The sequence below is a fragment of the Artemia sp. Qi Xiang Cuo genome, chromosome 4 (assembly GCF_049724085.1).
Source record: "Artemia sp. Qi Xiang Cuo chromosome 4, ASM4972408v1, whole genome shotgun sequence".
In the NCBI taxonomy this organism is placed as follows: Eukaryota; Metazoa; Arthropoda; class Branchiopoda; order Anostraca; family Artemiidae; genus Artemia; species Artemia sp. Qi Xiang Cuo.
This window is the reverse complement of record NC_142797.1, coordinates 81,595,192-81,617,975: the sequence shown is the minus strand read 5'-3', so window position 1 is coordinate 81,617,975 and position 22,784 is coordinate 81,595,192. Positions and strand designations below refer to the sequence as shown.

At 36.5% G+C, this 22,784-nt stretch overlaps 1 protein-coding gene across 1 annotated transcript in view; it reads right to left on the bottom strand.

Moving 5' to 3' along the window:
• LOC148953507 (succinate--CoA ligase [ADP/GDP-forming] subunit alpha, mitochondrial-like) overlaps positions 1–22,784 on the bottom strand; it is a 60,924-nt gene that overhangs the window by 11,826 nt on the left and 26,314 nt on the right. The window contains exons 4-6 of the mRNA XM_089087717.1: positions 22,660–22,764; positions 20,388–20,567; positions 17,829–17,963 (exon numbers count right to left, since the gene is read on the bottom strand). Of these exons, the coding sequence (XP_088943843.1) occupies positions 17,829–17,963; positions 20,388–20,567; positions 22,660–22,764 (420 nt within the window). The remainder of the gene's footprint in view (positions 1–17,828; positions 17,964–20,387; positions 20,568–22,659; positions 22,765–22,784) is intronic.

The window sequence follows — 22,784 nt, the reverse complement described above, 5'->3', positions numbered from 1 at the left end:
GTCCGTTATGTATGTACACACCGGGCAGCTGGTCATCATGTGAGAATTGCACCATGATTGAGGAGTATGATGAAAAGTGTAGATTATGCAACCCGTGTAAATTGCACAGAGGATATGCTGTACAAATTAAAGGTTGTAATTCCTGTCTTGAAGAGGTGTGTGACTCTCATCCTAGAGGTCACCTATGCTCCAAGTGTCATTATGATAAATGAAATCAGTGGGAGAGTACATATCCCGGTATGATTGGAAAGAATCCTAACCGTGATTTTAGTTTATTGCTACGAGATTGGTATCGTCGTGGTTTTAGATTGTTCTGGGAGGAGGAACCGGGTCAACGATTCAACTGTCGGAACAACAAAAGAATATGGTTTCTACGTCATCGTTGTGAAAACACTGGGTGTTATGATTATAAGCCCACTGATTTTTATTTGGCTGTGACGGAATGTGATTCGACACTTGAGGACACTGTTTGTGAAATTGCTTCAAATAAGCAAATTGAAACATGTGAATTCTATAGAATGAATGAGAATAGTATCATTGACTATACAAAGAGATATGACAAGAGTGAAGTCACACTCTACTGTAGAAAATGTGACCCTGACATTGCAATACATCAGGATCAGTACACTGTGAATTCAGATAATCTACCTGCACTAGTTTTTGTCGACAAATACCTAGTAGTGGATTAAATATAAAGAGTAGAAAAGTCGTTTTATCATGTATATAAATTTTTTTTTATTAATAAACAATTTCACATACATCCTTAGAACATTTTATTCTTAGGGCACTAAAATCAATATTAAATATACTTGTAAGTATATTATCCACTAGAAAGTCGTTCAATTGAGGTAAGTCAACGTAGATATCGAGAAACTGCTTGTAGGTGTAGCCACGACATCTGAACATAAAAAAGAGTAGTGCATGAAAGACACACGTCTTAGTCGTTAAATCCTGTACTCTACGTTGATTTTGAATAATTGTTTTCCCACTGCTTTCACTAAAGTTGCTGATTTATGGAGTGTAGAATTTATACAATAGGCCAAGAGGATCAAAAAATTTAATATTCTTTGCTGTTTGAAAGATGCATAGCCAATGACCGGTCGTCAGAGTCAACGGACTGCTATTAACAATGATTAGAGTATTGTGAACACTTGAAATTTTTTCAATAAAGTCTAAAGGCAGGCAATAGGACTTGTATTGGGACATGTCAGGATTCATACTGAATACACTGATTATTTGATCTGTGTTTATGGTGCTAGGTCTAGTAGAACACTGCCGTCGGGCGTGATTTCCCAATAGGTTTCAAATTGACTCAGTGATATTAGTGTGATACTCTCAGTCAGAGCATTGACAAACGTAAACTCTAAACTTACAGTCCCAGTTCGTACTATGGTCATATCTTGCGTGCCTGACAAATCCAAAACAATAGCCCCATGATTTTTTGAAAACATTGAATCAGTTATTCCATTTTTAAGTAGTTGCGAACCATGATCTAGGGATTCCATGGTCAAATCAAACAGAGTTCTGTAGGATTTTTTGTCAAATAATAGAGTGTATAGTGAAATTCCATTCAATTTGCAAACAAGGCTAGATAGACCAAAAAAATTAAAATCATGGGGGGATTCAGTCCAGGATCCAACGGCACTGCCACTCTTCACAAAGGCCAAAGCCAATTTTGATGGGATTTCTCCATTGATAAATGATGAATCGCTATAGCTACGAGAACCGGTGGCAATGTGACGTTGATTGGTGATTGTATGAGGGACAAGAATTTTAATGTTATTACCATTGGCTCTTAGCTTCTCCACTGCCAATGCAACAGAGCTCATAACTTGTTTTTTTCGGACGTGGAGAATTGCCGATGTGATAATGACATATGCATCGGGTGCTGCAGGAAGTATTTTTCTCAAAATGAAATTCGATGGTGCCATCTGTAACTTTATGTCAATCTTGACATTGGGGGATAGCCATTGGGATATATTGAATATCTCATGATTTAATTTTCCAACTAGATGATACTCCTGGGTCACTGCAGTAGTCAACTCACCGTCAGTATCAACACCTGTTCGATATTCATAGCCCAGCGATTGTCCTCTCAACTCCTTGTACGCCTTTGGCGTCATCATCATAAATTGTATGTAGCTTGCATAGTTTGATAAATTATTGCTTGTGCTCACCAATGTTCCGTCAATAAATACATTAATTTGTTTAAATAGATTTTGAAGAATGCATTTTTTAGAGGAGAGAACGTCACCGGCATTCTGAGTCGTATTATCCGATATTTTCTTCACCATGACATTTAAATCAATAAGTTTTGACGACAAATCATTGAAATAGTCTTCATTGGAAAATATTTGAAAGTGTATATTTTCCGAGAAGGGTTGTTGAGGGTGAAATTGTTCATAGGAGCCATACTTGACGCTGACATCAACATTTTCAGCATTGAATAGATTCAACGAGGAGCTGATTGATGGATATGATTCCTTGTGGGGGAGAAAAGTCATCTTAAGGGAAGAAATCCTTCTTTGATCTAACAATCTTTTTCTTCTTTTGCTTATTGGACTTCGTTGTTTTATTTCTCAAAGTCCTTGTTGATGTCCTTTGCTTCCTGCCTGGGTAGAGACTGATGAGTGAATGACGCGAACGCATCCTTTTCAATCCCTCCCCATTTTGTCGTGAATTTAATTGTTCACCAACGGCTCTTGCTGAAGATCTAATATTTTCCTTAACACTCTCCGTGAAATTTTTGCCTGAACCCCAGTCCTGTAGCTTGGAGGCAGCAAAATTTGATGCAGCAGGTACAAGATATTTTCTGGCAAGGGGTAGTGCAGAACGAAATAGCCTAGCAAACCAGCGACCAAGACCATACCCAGACATTGTAGTACGCCCTTTGTAGTAGTCCAATCCATTGCCTATTTGACGTGGACTCAAAGCACCAACATAACAGTCAATATCGAGACAGACAAATGGAATTCTTTTATTATTCATTTTTTAGGTGATTGTATAGTCGTCGTTGAAACTGGGTCGAAAATGACATGTAATCAGTGTTGAGCCTTTTGACATTGCTAGAGAATCACCTAATTCGGTTCTTAGTGTTAACTGACAGAGTTCCAAATAGGAAGTGTTTACGGGAATATACTGAAGATGCTTTATATTGTAGTGGTGAACATGTTCTTGGTTGGTTTTTCATTCAAGAACTCGTAGGAGGGGAACATTTGAATTACCAACCCTAGATGTTTCCACAAATGAAGCGTAGAGAAATATACACGTGTCGGTGGAGAAGGCAGGTGGGAAGTCTGCAAAAATGAAATTAGTGTTTCCAGCACTTCTACCATTGATTATATTGAGCTTAAAGCCAAGAACGTCCTTTAGGTTATCATTGAGAATAACCTTTTCATTGGCAATAGGTGAACTAATGTAGATCTTACCCTCCTCCTTTGAATAGTTGAAATGAAAAGCTCCTTTTTTACGAGCAGAAATTCTTTTATTGATAGTACGACATAAATCATTCATGCAGGTGAGTTCCTCGTAGGGTAATTCAATATAGGGATAATCCATCCAATTGATTTTTTGAATTTGTTCTTGATCACCTGGTGGTGGTGGCCAATCATAGGGTCTAATTTTTATTTCATATTTACGATCCTTTCTCAGGATGTCACAGGTATTTTTGAGAATACAGTCGATAAGAGCCACTTCATATGCACCGTCAAATTTGACGGCGGGTGAGAGTTTTGTCCAAAAATCACTTGTCGTATTCAAATCATTGTAGAGAGGATTGGAAACGTTGGACATGAATGTTACATATAAATCATTGGGCATTGTCAATATCTTCAGCACCAATCCAAGAATGAAAATCAGAGTTGTATCCTAGCAACCGAACAAGTCTCTGTTTCTTACCCCAACGAGTACGTCTCTTTAATATCTTTTCAATTTGATATATTTCACTGGCATTTTTAAGTTTTTGTAGTTCATAGTCATAAAAGCTGCCGAGAATCTCCTCATCCTTGGTATCACGCAGGCGATAAGTTATCGGTTTAGTGTCTAGGATTTTTGCCAACTTAAAAAGTTCTGTGGACCACAAGTAATTCCCCTTTTCAAAAACATTAGTTGTTCTATTAATTCGAACAGTATCACCAACATTGAATTTATTTTTCATCTTCTTGACAGCCGACAATTCATTGGAATACTGTTTAAGAAAGGTGTCAATTGTATCATGATCAGAATGATGAACTTCCGTTGGTGTAGAGTTGGATAATGATCGATGAGGTCGTTGATTATAAATCAACATGATTTTATCAAGATCACGAATAAAAGCCGATGTATTTTTCAATGCACAATATCTTGAAATTAAAAGTCGAATAGTTCTTATCAATTGTTCGGCCAATGCAGCCGTTATAGGACTGTGACTATGATAGAGCAGTGTACTATATTTCTCTAGTACTGTTTCAACATCGGGATTAACAAATTCACTACCGCGATCCGTTTGAATTTTTTTATACGAATCCCGTTGGAGAATACTTTCAATGGCCTGAGCAACTTCAAAACCTCTCTTTGATCGCAATGGAATTGCATATGCATAACGACTATAAACACTGATTGCAAGTAGAATGTACTTGTACGGTGTATTGTGACGTCTTTGAAGCTCATCTAGAGTCAGGAGATCTGCTTGCATTATATGCAATGGGTAAAAGGCTTTAGTTTTTCGATATTCATTGGCATGAAGTCTATGATTTCTATGCAGAGTGTAACTTCACTGATTTTAAAGATAGTCTTGTACATTTTTAGTGCGAACACCAGTGACTTTGGAAAGAGTTGTGGGGGAACTTAAACTCCCCGCCTCACCAATACTTTCATAAGCACCTTTCAGAACTTCAACCATTTTGTACGTAAACACGTTGTGTAATGACCGTTACCCTTGTGTATACGGACCGTTGGTGGTGATGATGATTACTTGATACGTCTTTGCTCTTTGTCTAGCTATCAGTGGTGTTCTAGTATTTTAGAAAATTTATTTAAAATCTTCTTCTCCAACTTCATTTTTTAATGGTGTCAATGTTGTTGTTGATTATGACGATGATGCATGTTCATTTTTTTTTCTTAGAATTTGTCTATTGCCAATAAGAATTTTGGTGAAGTTTGATGTATTTAGAAATTTGCATAGATGAGTGTCAAATGATAGTAGTCCTTTAAGATTTGTAACCATATCATAGATTAAATCAAGTTGATTATAACTCTTGCCCTGAATTATAATCCCTGTCCCATTACTCTCGACTTGAATGTGATCACTTTCCAAGAGATAGGCTAGGAGTCGTGTAAATTGTTCACGATATGAGTGGGGCATTAGATTTCCAGTTTTCAATACAAATGCATCCATGTCCTCCTTCTTTAATTGTGTTCCATCAGCAGCAGCAGAATGCCGAGGAGATGATTCTTTTTTGGGGTCAGCAGCAGCAGCAGCAGTGGGCTTCGAGCGATAGGACCTTTGTTTGTCCACTCGGCGAAGTGCATCTTGAAGTAAAAGCAGTTTTTTATCATCCTCAATATTTTCATTGTCAAGGAATTTACTCAGATTGTTCTCAAAGTGTTCGACGGGCGAGAGAGCAAGTTCTATTGGAGTCAATTTATAGGGTTTTACTATTCTGTTTTAGAGAGAACTGTTTACAATTCCTGCAATTATGGGCAGTAAAATTGTGAAAAAGCTACCGCCCGCCTGAAGAAGTCGTGTCCTTTTAAAATTCTTTCCTTTCTTTTTAGAGGCCACTGTACGTACAATGGAATGATGTTGCTTTGCCTGTTGCTTAACTACTTCTGGCACTTGAACATTTCCCACGATCAAATTAAAACAAAGTTAGGATATTAGATTAATGAAATCGTTTTCAATACCGTGTTTGATTATTGATTTCCTAAGAGGAGGTTTTGAAGTGCTTAGAAATGAAAACAAATGTCTATTTTCATTTATTTTCTTCAGTGTAATGATATCAACTATTAGGTCTTTTTAGTGTTCACTGGGAGATATACTGTAATTTCATTGTCGAAAATATCTTTGACTACACATAGATCCTCGGTTGTATTTTGATTAAGACCCAATAGGATATAGCCATAGGGTTTATTAGTTGCCTGATTGTATGCTGAGAGCAGAAATTTAGGGGCACCTGGATAGATTTGTTTATTGAGAGTTATTAGAGAGCTAGAATCACGAACAACTCTGTCGATGATATAGTAGGTGCAGTTCAATGCAAGTGTTCGCATACATTTGCTCTGAAGAAAGAGATTGTGTAGAACCAGAGTAACGGAAATCTTTTCATGATGAGAGCGAACAGTGAACAGTTGTAGCATTTTCTGGGACCATTGTTCAATAGATTCAGCCAGATCATCAATGATCAGCCAAGAGTTTTGTTCAATAATGCTGAAAACATCAAGTTCTTGTGTGAGTTGTATCTGCACCAACCCCATGGTGGTGGGGGCACACGCCTTTATTTTATCATATGACTCCTGCCAAATACTATAGCAATAGTAGATTTTTTTCGGCTTTTTCACAAACATTTTATCCCAATTTTTAATTATTTTAGTTAAGAGTGTTGTTTTGCCCGACATTGACGGTCCACACAGAAACGATCTGAATGGTGTTTTAAATTGATACATGTTCCCTTCAACAGTTCACCTGGACAACTAACTGTAGACTATGGCTGTCTAATGACTAAATAATTTCCCTATTACTACTACTACTACTACTACTCCGTTCAAGAATAATAACGAGAATAATAAGAATAAAGAATAATATTTTCTTTTATTATATACATAAAAAAGGTAACAATACTTTAAAAAAAAAAAAAAAAAATACTACATTGAAAAAGGCACATTAAACATGAATAAAAAAAAATACACTTTTTTTTTAATTTATTTATAATAAAAAAAAAAACAACATTTAAATAGCCACTAGAAAAAAAAAACAATTAAATAAATACACTTTTTTTTTCTGTTTATTTATTTATAAAAAAATACAAAATTTATTGGACTAATGTGCACACACACACACTTGTGAAATAACATCATACACTTTTACTTACAACATTTACATACACATTTACTTACATTACATTTACCCGGCCGGGGCCGGGAAGCGCCGGGTGCCGGGGGCCCGCGCCGGCGGGCCCGGGCCGGGGCCCGCATTAAATACTTTAAATTTATATGACGTGCAAACACACACACACACACACACATTGAAAATTTATTGTGATAGAAAAAAAAAGAATTAAAAAAAAAACCTGCTTACCCAAAAAAAAAACATCCCCCCCAATGTATACTTTTTTTTTGTGAATTTAAGTTAATTTTTTTAGAGCGAGTTGTTTTCATTAATATTTAAAGTAAAAAAGGTCTGAAATTAAATAATTAACGTGTTGTAGTACCTTAACACCAACCTCAAGTACAAAGAATTTGTCCGATATGGCAGACATGGCGTTTTTCCCAACTCTAACTGTGTAGTTTTTAAATTGTAAAGAGCGAATCGCCATGACTTTTGCCCTTGGCACTACACGACGTCCCTAAGATTTTATTTCCACACTCCCGTCGAAATTATTTTTTACAATTTGTGTAGGTAAACATTTGAGATAGGCTGTGATATAAGTGCTGTGCGTTTCCACCAAGGACACATTCGGACCAGTAACAATAACAATAAATATAAGATAACTACCCGTTTCGGAGGTTAGTATTAACAATTGATATGGGGTCTGGTGTCTCACTAGCTCTGGGTAGAGGGATTCGTCCCAGTTAGTGTAGTCCATTCTTGTGCTAATGTACTCGACATTTTCCAAATCATTCAATATATTTTTAGTTTCTACTTTTAAAAGTAGTGAATCAGTGTCTCCGTAATACAATTGAACTTGTCCTTCAGTAAGCCACTGTACCCTACATACATTATAATAAAATGACAACATGAGTTTCTTGGATATTTCCGTTATTGCACTTCCGCCCGCAATATTTTTATTTAATACAATGTTTCTTTTCTTGCGATGTAGGAGAACCATATTGGAGTCTATGATTGTGAAAGATGTGAAGTTTGGATCAGCAATGATTTGAGCACAATCTTTGGGTTTGGTTACAATGTCACAACGACTTTTGTCTCGTACGCTCTCGCTCATTTTACCGAAAAGTGAGTTCAAAATGAGTTTAATTACTTCTTTTTCAACCTTTGTTTTCGCTTGTGATTGCTTACTAACAAAGATGTCAATAAACGTTGTGCTGTAAGGATTTCGATAAAATTAGTGGGCTCTATGAATCTTTGCGACCTTGAAACCACTGGACACCATCCATTTCAATAGCACGTGATGAACATCGATATTCTGTTTCGGGTTGAGATCGGCAATTAGTTTTTGTTTTGAAGGTACCGAGTGCATACTCCCGTCCTCTACTAAAGATAAATTGTAGGGGCTCAGAGAGTCCCTACCCACCGGTATTTTTATGCACGGAAAAACAAAATCTTTTACCGAGTCATGGATTTCCATGGGTATTTCACCGTCAATTTCAAAAAACCATCCCTGTGCCCAGTTCTCTTCAACACTGGCAATTTTGGGGACATTCGAAGCACAGGGATTGTCAAGCCATTTATAATTGCCACACGGCAAACAGTAGTGAGACATTGCCGATGGGTAAAGAGAACTTATATCCAAAAAAACTGCGTCCGACTTTTCATCGGTGTGCTGTCCACTCGGATCAGTTTTCATGATACGATCCCCGTGAAAAACATACCCAACCCACAATTTTATATCTAAAAAAAGATTCATAACCAATACGGAGATCACAACTAATTATTAATTGCAGATTTTAATTATAAAGTACAACACCAAAAAGGGAGTGGAAAAATAATAACCTAAATTCAACCCAAATTCCCTATAGATTTTATCAGTATTTTTGCACACAATGTCCAGAAGAGTGAGTACGTCACTGGCCAAGTATAGTTTAAAATAATCCCACCCTTTTTTAGACCCTCCCTTTGCCCAAACCCTCTTAGTAAATTCATAGTTGCTAGTGGTGCACTCACTCTTCAGTAAGAGAATTGTAAAAAGCTTCCATGGGTTGTAGTGACGCCTCATCTAGCCTTGAGCAGAGTTGTAATAATCATATGGATATATACCCTTACACATTAATAAATCATACATTTCATCATCGGGGAAGCGCTGTTTGAGGAGGGGGAAGCTATCAAAATTGTCACTTTTCTGCACCTGAATCAATTGACTTAAAGATTTGGAGAAGAAGCTGAAGGAGTCTAAAACATGGATTTTATTCTGGCACGTGTTACCCTTGTCAACTGTTTTTAACATGAATTCTCGCAGCAGCAGCATCTCCAATGATTTGGGTATGATATTATCTGAAAAAGAACCATCTATCTATGCGTCATCTACAACTCCACCGTTGGCAATGCGGGCCAACGCCGGCAGAACAAACTTTAAGTCGTAATTAGAATTTTGTATAAAAACAGGTACGAAATATTGTTGTCTAACGTTTAAATTGCATGACTGGTGTGCTACCCCCCTAAAGTTACTCCCTCCCGTTGTAATTTCCTACCACAAATGATCATGGTCAATCACCTTCCTCCTCCCCCATTCCCAACACCATCATCAAATTCTCCCTTGCAAACCCAACACATTTTACGATTTTTAATGGCCGCTATGTCATCTGGTGATAGGAGCATAGGATAGTATGTATAACGAAGGTGCGAAATTGCACCATTCGCTGTTTTGACTAGACTTGCCAATGCCGAGCGCATGAAGTCTTCACCGTCACTCAACATCTCCACTACCTCCAGCACTTGCATGGTATTATTGGAATCTCGTTGCGCGTGAGCGTAAGAGACCCCTCTGGCTTCATGTATTTTAACATTATTTGAATTTGACGGATCGCACACGTCTGTCAGCTAAGCCTCGCAGTCCAAAGTGATCTTAGTGCTCTGCAGGAGCGTGTTTTGAAAATTTTTAAAACGTAAGATTGCTCTATCTCCGCTTACCGTCTCCACAGCCTGGTATCCATGTCGTTTACAGTGTTTCATGTTATGCTTTAACTTTAAATCAGAGCGAAATCTTGAGAGGCATGTTGGACAGTAATAACACACACCACCTCGCTTTTTACCCTCACTTAGAACCCTACTAATATCCGTAATCGGATTGAAATGACCAATTGAATCGGAGTCTGTGGGTGGGGTGTATAGAAGCCACACCCAATATTCTACTGATTCAATTGAAAGAGCCCGCACTGGAAACAATACACCCTTCTTATCGGAACGCTGACCCTTTTCAAATTCTGGTTCATACTGTAATACCGTGACCCCAATCTTTAAATGTGCATTATCCCGCTCAAAAATATCTATTCCTTTTAGTGTCACGGGAAATTGACCATTTAAACAAGAAAAATCTACTTTCGGGAACTTTGAATCCTTCCTACCATTAACTGCCATTTTATCTAAATTTTTCTTAAGTGCATATATTCTAAATGGTCTGTAAGCCGCAATTAAAAACGCATATGTGAAACACTGCAGCCTCATATCGAAATAGATTCGTTGTATCTCCTTAGACCCCTCTAAATCTGAATGATATTTTAATTCAATTGCCCACTCCCCCGCCCCACCTCTTATAATAGAATACTTTTTAAACCTAAATATATTAAAAGTTAAACTTTCAATAAATAAAACCACAGATCCACAACCCCCCTCGTTACAATTTTCCCACGTACGTTGAATAATATTGGTCCAATTTAGAAAAACCTCCCCATAATTTGATAAATGCGGGTGTATTGCCAACATCTCTGTGTGCAAGTATTTCAAATACATCTCACCCGCACTTTCATTTAAAAATATTTTTTTAGTGCTATTGATGCTTTTAAACTGACCCCCACTCCCCACACCCCCATTTGTTGTTCAAGAATGGCTCGAATCTTATCAGTATATGAATTTGTAATGGCCAGGGGATCTGTTATTATATCCCCACCGACACTAGAGTTGAAAGGGTCACCGAATTTGGCGCTGTAGACCAATGTGTGATGCAAGGCAGAGTTGGAGAGAAAAAAATCCGGAAGAGGCGATACTGATGCTGTTGTATTACTACTTCTATCTATATCATTAAGTGGAGTGGTGGCAGGTGACAGAGAATTGTCAATAACACCACTCCCAGTCTGTTCAATCATATTGGGGGGATGTGGCATGAGGTCCCCTAGTACATATTCCAAGGTGTTTGGGGACAATTGGTCCAGCCAGCCTGTATTGTCCTCTGATGGAATTTCGTTATGAGGACCCGGTTCAGATTTACTTGTAGCATCACCTAAATATTCACGCATGAAACTATCTGTCCACCCCGGATCCTCATGCATGTCAATATCACAGCTTAAGTCATCCAGGCTGGCCACTTCCCCAAAAACATCGTTAAGGAACCATCCTTCCCACTCCAAATTCTCTAGAACCAGTGTAGCTTCATCCCTGAACTCTGCTGGTGGTGACAGAATTGGTCCTGTAAATATACTTGCTTCATCACTCAATTGTGTCGCTGGTGGTGCTATATTTTTAATCTGTAGAAAAAAAATTTTTTATTTGTTATGTAAATTTTTTATAGTTAATAAACTTTGTCAATTTCTCATAGTCATTGTCACACTACCACCACCACCACCTGAACAATTAAAAGAAGAAAAAAAAGTTACATTGCCTTATGTCTTTCATAATGTCAACTGAACATGTTAAAAAATATATATATTTTTTTTTTTTTTTTTTTTTAGTCAGGAAAATGTGGTCTTATTCTTAGAAGGGTAAGTTAGAACAAGAAAATGATAAAAAAAAAACTAATGGTTTTGTTCCAAAAATTTTTAAAAAAATAAAAATGTTAAATATTGGTCAAGTTCAATTGATTGTTAATATCCATTATAATCCTCAATTAAATTTAACCGATTTTAAAAAGATTTTTATACACAGAAAATCAAATTTTTTTTCAGCTTACATTTGGGTGACAAGCCAACAATTAAAATTACAAAACATTATAACGTATATGAGGGGGTTCCCTCCTCCTCAACACCTCGCCTTTCACGCTAAGTTCAAATTTTGTTCCAATTCTTTAAAAATGACCCTTGAATCAAAAAGGTCACTTGATTAAAATAAATAGCTCTTTTGAAAGCAATAAACAAACTTTAGCCTAAAGAGTGAGGTATTGACGAAGGGGCGAACCCCCTCATATACGAAATAATTTCTGTTCTTTTTAGGTTTTAAAGTTGCTCCTTACTATCAGTTGAAGAACTTTCCACTGAAAGTTTTCTTTATTTAAACTCGTGTCTAGTTTAAATTTTAGTTTAAAATTTCGTTTCTGATCGTTTTTGAATAGTGCTGGGAAATCTGACACCACCTACATAGAAAATTTCTCTTCCCCACTGAAAAATTCCTCCATGGAGAGATCCTACCACGTAACTCCCTCCCCCCAACCCACCAACGACCACAAAAAAAACAAACAGAAAACCTCTGTATACTTACCAAAAAACAAAGCTATATGCAAACAAAGGGCAAAGCTCATAACTTGCAGTCCTCGTCCTGGGCATGTGAGGGATTAAATCATCCTCAAAGACATAGTTATTGGATTTTTTTGAATAAATATGGCAATTTCAAACTTTTAATCTGGTGACTTTGGGAAAAAATGATCCTAGGAGGGGGCTTAGTTGCCGTCCAAATCCTTAGGTCACTTAAAAAGAACACTAGAACTTTTAATTTCTATTTGAATGAGAACTCTCTCAATATTCTAGGACCTCTGGGTCGATACAGTCACCCCTGAAAAAAAAAACCAAATAAACACACATCCTGATAGAAAAAAACTAATGGTTTTATTCCAAAAATTTTTTAAAATAAAAATGCAAAATATGGATCCAATTCGATTGTTTGATCCTCTTCATTATAATTCTCAATGAAATTTGACCATCGTTCAAGTGACGGGGTATGCTCTATGAACACTTGCTCCTCGGCTTCAGTTAACGGACACGAATCCCATATGTCGGTGGTTGATGGTGCTACCTTCTCAATAATCCGTATTTTCGTGTGTCTTTTGCCAACAGATTTGTTTGAAGTTGACCTGGGCTAAATAAATGTTTTTAAGAGAGAAGAAATTTTTACCCCATCAATATCAACAATTAAAGTGCAATTAAAATGTTGAATGGTCCTTTTTTAGAACCCTCCTCCCCTCCCCTCCCCTCCCCCCTCCCCTCTCCCGGGGAGGACCCTTGGGGACCGGGCGCGTCCGTCGGTGTAGTAGGATCGATACCCTTTCGCGTTGGGGGGGGGGGGGTATTGGAATTCACAGCACGGTTCAAATAGAACAGCCGCAAATTCTTTCTCGAAAACACATAAGTTTTTCAATGAAATGTCCAAAAACAGCTTTACCCAAATAATGTTTCTTGACATTGCTGTGATGAGATATTTGGAAATTATCAAAAAACCTTTTTCCCTGTGTAAATTGCTTATCGAAGATAGACATCTTGCTATTTAAAGTCCGCTTTGCAAGACACCCACTTAGAATTCAAATCGGATTAAAAATCGATGGGAGATATTATAAGTACCGGATGTATGCAAATTCCTTATCACAAAAATATCAGTATAAATGTGCACGTAAACTGTTTAGTAGCGAATCGTTTTCGTTTTTTTTTTTCAAATATTTAGTTTTTTTCTAAACGGAAAATTTGTATTATTTCATTATAAAGCATCTTGGTTATAAGTTACGAGGTAAGGTTTTTTTTTCGTTATAGAAATGCATGATAAGCATTCCTTTATATATACCAGCTAATTTGGTTAATTAAATAAAATGAAATAGTTTTTAGAAAAAATTTCTAAGTTTTACTCATCAAAAGATATGCCCCTGAGAAAATTTACCTTAGTTTTGAAAATAGGGATAGAAAAAAAAAAATTATGTATATACTTACAAATTCTGACTGGGCTTCTATATCTGAACTCCTTGGCAAAACTTGAAGGGGGTTAAGCTCACAATCTTCAGTAGGCTGAGCTGAGGCATTATATAAAGCAGTCCATCCCCTTTTCAAGCTCCTTCCAGCTGGCATGGAGCTAATACTGGGGTCAGAGGTCCCTGTCATTAAAAGATTCGCGGCCAGTGGCTAGTCCACGTCGAGTGTAGTTCTAGCAGTGAATTGGATAACTGATGGTCTTGCAGCTTGCATTAATATACCTTCGCTATATCTTGTCTTCTTTTCAGAAGGGGGGGTATTGCACGTGTCCACCTCCTTGAAAAAAAAAAGGGTAAAATTTAACATGAAAAAAAAAATGCATTTTGGGTTTGGAAAATAATTCAGTTTATGTTAGGCATTTAAAGTAGTGTAAAAATTTTTTTTTTTTCAATATAGCTAATCACTTTTTCAAAAACATCCCAAAAAAGGTTAAATGATAATTATAAAAATAAAACCGTAAATGAATACGGGCGTGGAATTATTTAAAAAAACACCCCTAAAAAAAAAAAAAACCGCCGTAAGTTTCAACCTATAAGAGAATTATTTAGTGGTTTCAGCTCCTAAAAACAATAGGCTTCTAAGTATATAAGTAGCCTTAGTTCTAGTGTAAGGAAAGAATTTCTTCCTTAACTTAATGACAAGACAATTTCTTTTTTTATTATAATAATGAGAAAATTTTTACTCACCAGAAATTGCTTAGAATTATCCATTTTCTATGTAAATGCTTACAAAAAATGTCAGTTCTGTTATGTTCAATAAACTATTCAAAACTTTTGAGTAGTCTAATTGACACTTGAATATATACAAAACATAATTGGCATCTAAAAAGATAGACCGGTTTTTCTGACACAGATTTAACCTAAAAAAAAACTTGTATATTATGAAATAGAAATTCAGTTAATTGTGTCAGAAAAAAAAACCTGTTTGGTACGGGCGCGTACGCAAAGTATATACCTTCAAGCAAATTCCATATGATATTTCAAATTACTATAGCTTCTATAGAAATGGTACCTCTTTGCAAATGACCCTGGTAACCCGATTACTTTCAACCATACACACATATCTATAACCTCAGGCGTATGTTTGCGTGTATGGTTGAAAGTAATCGGGCGCTTACTACTTACGACACTATCAACACCTTGAGCTTTATTATTTTTTAATCCTTATAGTACTGTCGCTAATTTTTCCTCACAAAATAAAACTTCCTTCACATCCAAGGTATAACAAACTTTTTTATTTTACTCTATATCTTTTCCTGTCACTCTATTTCCGTGTAGCACATTCTCGAAATGTTCCGCCAATATCTATTTACTTCTTTCTTTATCACTAATAGTGGCCCCGTTCCTAGCTACAACTGAGACAAGTCCGGTTTGACTACTCCCTCTCAATTTATGAATATGCCAGTACAATACTTTACTATTATGCCGTCTAGCTCCATCTTCCAGATCCTCGGCAATTTTATCCACGGTATCCACTTCACACCTCCTTATTTCATATTTTAACGCTTTCTCCACTTTCCTTACATTCCTTTTATTTTCATATGACATATCACTCAGATAATTCTTGTACAATCCCCATCTCCCGTCGTTTAGACATGAAGCTTTTTCACTAATATTCCTAGCTGTGCTCCTAACTTTCTTCCCTAAGACACCTCCAGGAACTTCACAAATTTAAATTGACCATAGACACTACTAGATGGTGATTTTAACTTTTAACATCAATAACAGCACTCCTATATACCCTAACAACGACAGTTATTACTGAGATATAACAACTTTCCACTATTTTTTCTCTTCTTCTTCCTCTTCTAGAGTCCGAGATAAAAAAAAAAGAAAGAATAAAAGTATAGTAACGCAAACGTTTACATCTATATAGAGAAAGTAGTCCATTTCATTACTGTATTTACCACGGCCTCTTGTTCTGGTCCTTTGTCATACTAAAACTTACAAGCAAGGATATTTTCAACGAATCTTATGCAAGCGAATAAGTTTGGTTCTTTTTAAATAAGTTAGGTTCTTCATTGTGCATCCTCCTTTCAAGTCTAAGAATTTTAATATGCTATGTTATAATATACAAGCTGCACACCAATATATGCAGAAATTGCCATCAGACTTCCGAAAACGCTCGACATGTTCTCTCTGAATGCAACCCAACGGATCAAGATTCTAAGAGACGGAGAAATTACTAGAGCCAATTGCAAATCCCTATATCATTTGATGTTCTTATTAGTTGCTCTCTTTCATATGAATTGGAAGCCACAATTTACAGGTTGATGATAATGACCATAAAAAGACGCCATTGTTACTAGCACCACGCTGATTGTTATCAACTGACAGATATTTTTTGGAACATAGTTAGAATCATCCGATAATCAGTGAAAGTATTCCTGGAATATCAAAGAGGTGAATGGACCGGCTACTGGATCCATACTCCACGGAAATATATGAACAAGAAGCAAAGAACAAAACTTAAAACAAGCATAATAAGCCACATTTACTTAATACAAGGACAACAATCATCATTTATAAGTTGGGATGAGTATTTTAACATCAACCAACAAATTCAATCACAGGTAGTGTTCAATGTACTTTTCCTTCAAGAAAAGACGGAAAACAGAATATTTACGACCAGGAGCGCGAGGAGGGGGAGGGCGAGGGCGGCAAAGGGACTGAGGACCCCACTACCCAGAAGACTCTTGCCATGTTAAATTTTAGGCAAACTGAGCAAATATTATAAAACTGAGAGAAACCAAATGTGTAAGGGGGACAGAAGAAATGGGACTTGTAAACCAGTTATTCACATAATAAATTTTTTCCTGCCAATTTTACGCATATATAAAGAATAAGTCACATTTAGCCCAAGGAAAAAGAAACAGGAAAGTGAAAAACTGCAAGAAAAGTCGACTTAAAAAGCAAAATAAAAGAAGTTAAAAACCATAAAAACACATAAGAACTAAAATATTTCAATTGGCTTGAAGTCCCTTTTCTGAAAAAAAATTTAGAAAGATAAAAGATACGGCACTAGACTTCTTAAACTCCGAACCGGCGGTGCTGATCCCCGTCTCAAGGCCGTTCAACCAGTAAGTGCAATGGGGGTAAAGAGGCCAGCCATCCTGTACTTTCGAACACCCTTCCTGTTTGCCATTTAGAGCTGGGTCGACTCTGGCTGAGCTTACAGAGTCACAAAACTAACCCCCCTTCCAAACCAAATAACTGGCCACACCAGGAATCGAGCCCTCGTCCTTCGGAAAAAGAAATTTAAAAGGAATCCAAGGATTCATTTTCTTAGTCTTGTATTTTTTCCTCCTCTGAGTTTTATTCTAAATAGCCTATTACCAGATTTTTCGGTATTTTTTTTTTCAATAGTTTTAATAGTCTATTTTGATTCAGAATAAAAGAGATGCCCAAAATTTACAAATTTGTTTCAATGCCCCCCCCCACGAAAAAGTACGTGTGTTACTTCCTGTCCGAACTGAATTTGTGGCAATACCACTGTTTAGGGACGTAAGTAATATTCAAGGTTCGATGCTCAATAATTTTCAAGTAATCCATAACTTCTTTTTTTTAAGGAAACATCTTGGTTTTGGACCGGCGGGCTGGGCGAATAAGTTTTCCGATTTTCGAATGTCAGCTTTCTGAAGCTAATCCAGAAATGCCAAATTGGAAGCAATTCTTGATAAATTTTGTAGCGAAAATCTGTACAACAAAATGGACACCAGGAATTACATACAGCTAGAAGTTTTAAGCCATTAAACATCAAGAGCTTCAATGCTTTGAAATACACCTAAACCCATAATTTCCTTTTTTCTTTTGTTATTTTCTATTATTTCCAATGGTGGCGTAGGAGGATCAGAATCTTACCTTTTCTAAAGCGTCAATTTTATCTCTGGCCCCACCCTTTCCTCCTGAGATAATAGCACCAGCATGACCCATTCTTCTGCCAGGAGGAGCCGTTACACCAGCAATAAATGACACAACGGGTTTCTTATTATCTCCCTGTAATAAATACAAGGAACTGACGATTAAAACGAAATAATACGAAAAGAGCAGAAAAAAAAACTATACAATTAGCATTTGTCATTAAAAAATTAACGCCTAAAAATGATAATAGAAGGATGCCCTTGGAAGTTATAAAGTATTGAGGATGGTGAAAATAAAGTCTAGTTATTTGAATTATTTAAGCAGGAACTTAAAAAGCCATAGATTTTTTTTTAAAATACGGGAAAGCACTTTTTGATGAAAAAGACCTTCACGTGCAGTTACACATCAGCGGGAACCAAATTTAAAAAATAGAAAGAAAAGTGGGTAAAGATCACGAAAAGCATAAGCTAAAACATATAGCACCAAAGAGCTTATCTTAAATTGCAGCTAGGAGCAATTTAAGGATTTCTCCTTGTAGAACTCCAGAATGGCGACTTTAAAGTTCTTTAGAGATAAGGTGCTGTTGCATGATCAGTAGCATCTCAATTGAGTTTACACTCTCTGGAGGACCACTCAACATCCAGCCTTCGTTTGAAAACATCAATGGATTCAGCAGTAACTGTTTCATTAGATAGTTTGTTCCAACTGTTGACAATTCGTAACGAAAAGAATTGAGTGGACTCTAGATATTGTACATTGCTTGACAGGTTTCAGTCATGCAGGTCTTGTTCTTGAGTTGAGCTTAATAAGGGCTAGTTTTTTTGAAATTGTAGATGTCTTAGGGCATAAAGATTACTTATGTTTAAATTTTAACAAACGAAGAGCGTTGTCAAGTTCAACTAATTAGCTCCCCTTATTTGTTTTCACGGTTCAACGTGGCAACCATGATGCTGCCCCAAAAACCTCACAATTTTAAAACAACCAAAAGAAAATTCTTAGGAAATCGGGGTTTTCAGTCATGAATTGGACCTAAGATGGGGCCTAAGGGCAAAATGTCATTTTTATTTTGATGTTATTGGTACTTGATTCAACACGATTTCGAATTCTATTTCTAGACACTTGTATATAAAGGTTCTAAGTCCATTTTTTTTTCCAGTTGATTGAAAAGAATGAACAAACTTCCCAAAGAAAATGAGTGCAGAAAGAAATCGAATGAGTACTGTTCCAATATATGTGCTAAATCTCATAGCCATTCCTCAGCTAGAACAAAATTACATACGGTACTTACAATTTCAAAAATCAATCAAATTAAATAACTGAGTTTAATTGAGAACATTACAGACGCAAGACATTTAACATAGGCTATGAATAGCTAGAAGAGTTTGTAATAAAATGATTTAAATAAAAACTGATTGATTTATCCATTTAAACTTTTTTATATTATCAACTCAGCCGACGAAACGTCATGGTAAAACGTACAGCAAGAAAGATATAGAGTCTTAAAGAATGTGGAAAACATCTGCGTACATAAAGTCTGATTGAAGACGGCTAACATTTGCCGACACGAACAAAGCTATGTCAATCAAGGATATATCTAGCATTTATTTTTTAGCGAGATCAAGCTCATGTTCAAGTAACCTTAGAAGTTGCACTAGAATTTAGTTTATGAAGACATACATTTTAGTTTCTCCCCCCCCCCGGGTTAAAATTTTTGATTTCTCCCGGTCCAAATATTTCAGGCTCCTATCAGGAATAGCTTCATCTTTCTTATTCATAACCCTCCGCAAATTGGTTTACCGTTATTTACTGTTTTAAGAAACTAAAAGGGGAAAAGTTTCGTGTTGCAAAATGTGTTGTTATTTCTTAGTAAATTGTCTACTAAAAACACAGGAGATCCAAAATTGTTTTCAAAGTTATACATACTAATAATTAAATAAATTAACTATTATTTAGCCAAATTTTGTTTTGACTGTTCTTTAGGAAATTTTGTTGTTAATGAACTGTTCTGCACCTGTTATCTACCTCTAAAACATCTTACAGTTGCTGTGTTTACATCTCGTATAATGAGAACCCAAACAGTAAAAAAAGTGATGCAATCTTGTTTGTCAATATGCATTCTAGCAAAAAAATTGAAGTTTTTTTAACCGTTTAGACTCTTTAAAGACAAAAAGAGTGCAAACTAAATGCACAAATTGGCGTGTTAGGCATTAGTCATTTTGTATAAGTCATTTTTAATCAAAATCAGCAACGTGTTTCCTTCCTTATTGTAAGAGGTCTCTCTCGATTCTTGAAAAAAAAAATATGTCCAATTGGTCGTGATACCTGTTTCCTCTAAAGAGTCATACGGAAATAGCATTGGCTGTCCTTCATTTTACATGGACTAATCGTCCAAAGATTACCAATTTCCTTCTTTCACAGTAAGATAAACACAGCCATTAGACAACAACAAAAAAAGGAAAAAAAGAAGCTAGCCTAGTTCTCACTGCAAATATAGAATTTTAGAAGATATGATACTGAAAAAGTACACAATAGCATATTAAGAATATAAGAAGATCTTACAGTATTGTGCTGTAAGAGATACTCAGCGGCACGTTCTTCAGCACCACCTCCAATTTCACCAATTAGAACAATTCCCCTTGTCTCCGGGTCGTTCAAAAAGACCTCTAAGCAGTCGACAAAGTTGGTTCCGTTAAAAGGATCACCACCAATCCCAACACACAACGTTTGTCCAAGGCCAACCTGAGGAAAAAAAAAATTATTCACTAATAATGAGCAGAACAACATTAGTACTTTTTAGCTAGTTAGAGAGAGAGAGAGAGAGAGAGAGAGAGAGAGAGAGAGAGAGAGAGAGAGAGAGAGAGAGAGAGAGAGAGAGAGAGAGAGAGAGAGAGAGAGAGAGAGAGAGAGAGAGAGAGAGAGAGAGAGAGAGAGAGAGAGAGAGAGAGAGAGAGAGAGCGAGAGAGAGAGAGAGAGAGAGAGAGAGAGAGAGAGAGAGAGAGAGAGAGAGAGAGAGAGAGAGAGAGAGAGAGAGAGAGAGAGAGAGAGAGAGAGAGAGAGAGAGAGAGAGAGAGAGAGAGAGAGAGAGAGAGAGAGAGAGAGAGAGAGAGAGAGAGAGAGAGAGAGAGAGAGAGAGAGAGAGAGAGAGAGAGAGAGAGAGAGAGAGAGAGAGAGAGAGAGAGAGAGAGAGAGAGAGAGAGAGAGAGAGAGAGAGAGAGAGAGAGAGAGAGAGAGAGAGAGAGAGAGAGAGAGAGAGAGAGAGAGAGAGAGAGAGAGAGAGAGAGAGAGAGAGAGAGAGAGAGAGAGAGAGAGAGAGAGAGAGAGAGAGAGAGAGAGAGAGAGAGAGAGAGAGAGAGAGAGAGAGAGAGAGAGAGAGAGAGAGAGAGAGAGAGAGAGAGAGAGAGAGAGAGAGAGAGAGAGAGAGAGAGAGAGAGAGAGAGAGAGAGATAACACTTAACACAAAAAAAATATGATCAAATTTGAAAGCAGCTCTGACAACTTAGAAGCAACATTGACAATTTAATGAATTAGGGTTTAAAAATAGGTTATTCATTAAGGTCATTGAATCAACTACGATCAGTCAGGAATGCTTTCTCTCGAGGAAATGGGACTTTGAGATTTTGCGAAGTAAGGGAAGGATTTGTCGCAGGAACTCTAGTAAAAGACTTTTTGCGTGGAAATCGGAGTTTTTACTGCCCTTTCAAGTAATCGACAGGTATATGACGACAAAATACTTATTCCACGCTCGGCAAATTCCAAAGTATATCGCCTCAAAATTTTTTGATAGTAATTTTGTTTAGTGTAGTTGAAAGTTTTGGAAATTATATTTTGAGCATGAAACTCCCCCCTACAGCGTTCAGGGCAAGGGTTATAACTTATGCCCTGGGGGCATATAAGGTTTTTATTGAAAGCCTTTTCGCAGAAACTTAAAAAAGGGCTCATTCGATTGGAAATTGAAATGACTAGTGCCCTTTTTAATAGTCAAAAGTAATTGGAGGGCAACTAACCCACCTCTCAAGCCCACCCTTTCCTCAAACTCATCCAATCAACGTTTTGAGATAGCCATTTTGTTTAATGTAGTTGAAAGTTCTGGAAATTATGTATTTGAGGATGAAAAAAACCCCCGAGCTCCCAGGACAAAGGTTGTAAGTTATGCCCTGGGGGCATATAAGGTTTTTATGGATACCGTTGTCGTAGAAACTAATAAATAAATGAAACCCAAAACCAGCAGAAAATAAAACAAGTCAAACTCAAAACGAGCAGAAATTAATCTGAATAGGGTTCTAAACCCTATGATTTCTAAGAGCCAGAATATAATTTGTATTTTACTGAAAAAAATATTTTCAATGTTTTCACATTTATAACTTTAAGGAAACAAAAATTAATTAAGATTTAAAGGAAGAAATATCAGCATATGTATGCTAAACAAACAAGGCACATTTTTTTCAGTAAAGTACAAATTATATTCTTGCTTTTAGAAGTTATAGGGTTTAGAACCCTACTCAGATTCATTTCTGTTAGTTTTTTGGTTTAATGGAGTTCTTTACTTTTTTTGAAAAACTTATTTTGTGCACAAAGTTTTTTTGATTAATTGCATAAAATGAACTACCACAAGCCTTGGCAGGTGAATTCACGTCTTTGAGTCAAGACAAACACAAAAAGAAATGTAAAAAACCGTCCACGAATACAAATAGGGCAAAGTCAAAAGATAAAATGAAAACTTATGGAAAATATAAAGAGTAAAATCACTTTTCTTATAAATCATACCTATTAATTTGATCGCAGAAATAAATTGAAAACCAAATGACTTAAAACTCAATATAATATATAATACCTGAGTAGTTTGATGAACAGCCTCGTAGGTCAAAGTGCCAGACCGACTAACAATGCCAATACATCCTTTCTTATGAATGTGACCCGGCATGATTCCAATTTTACACTAAAAAAATATGAATATTT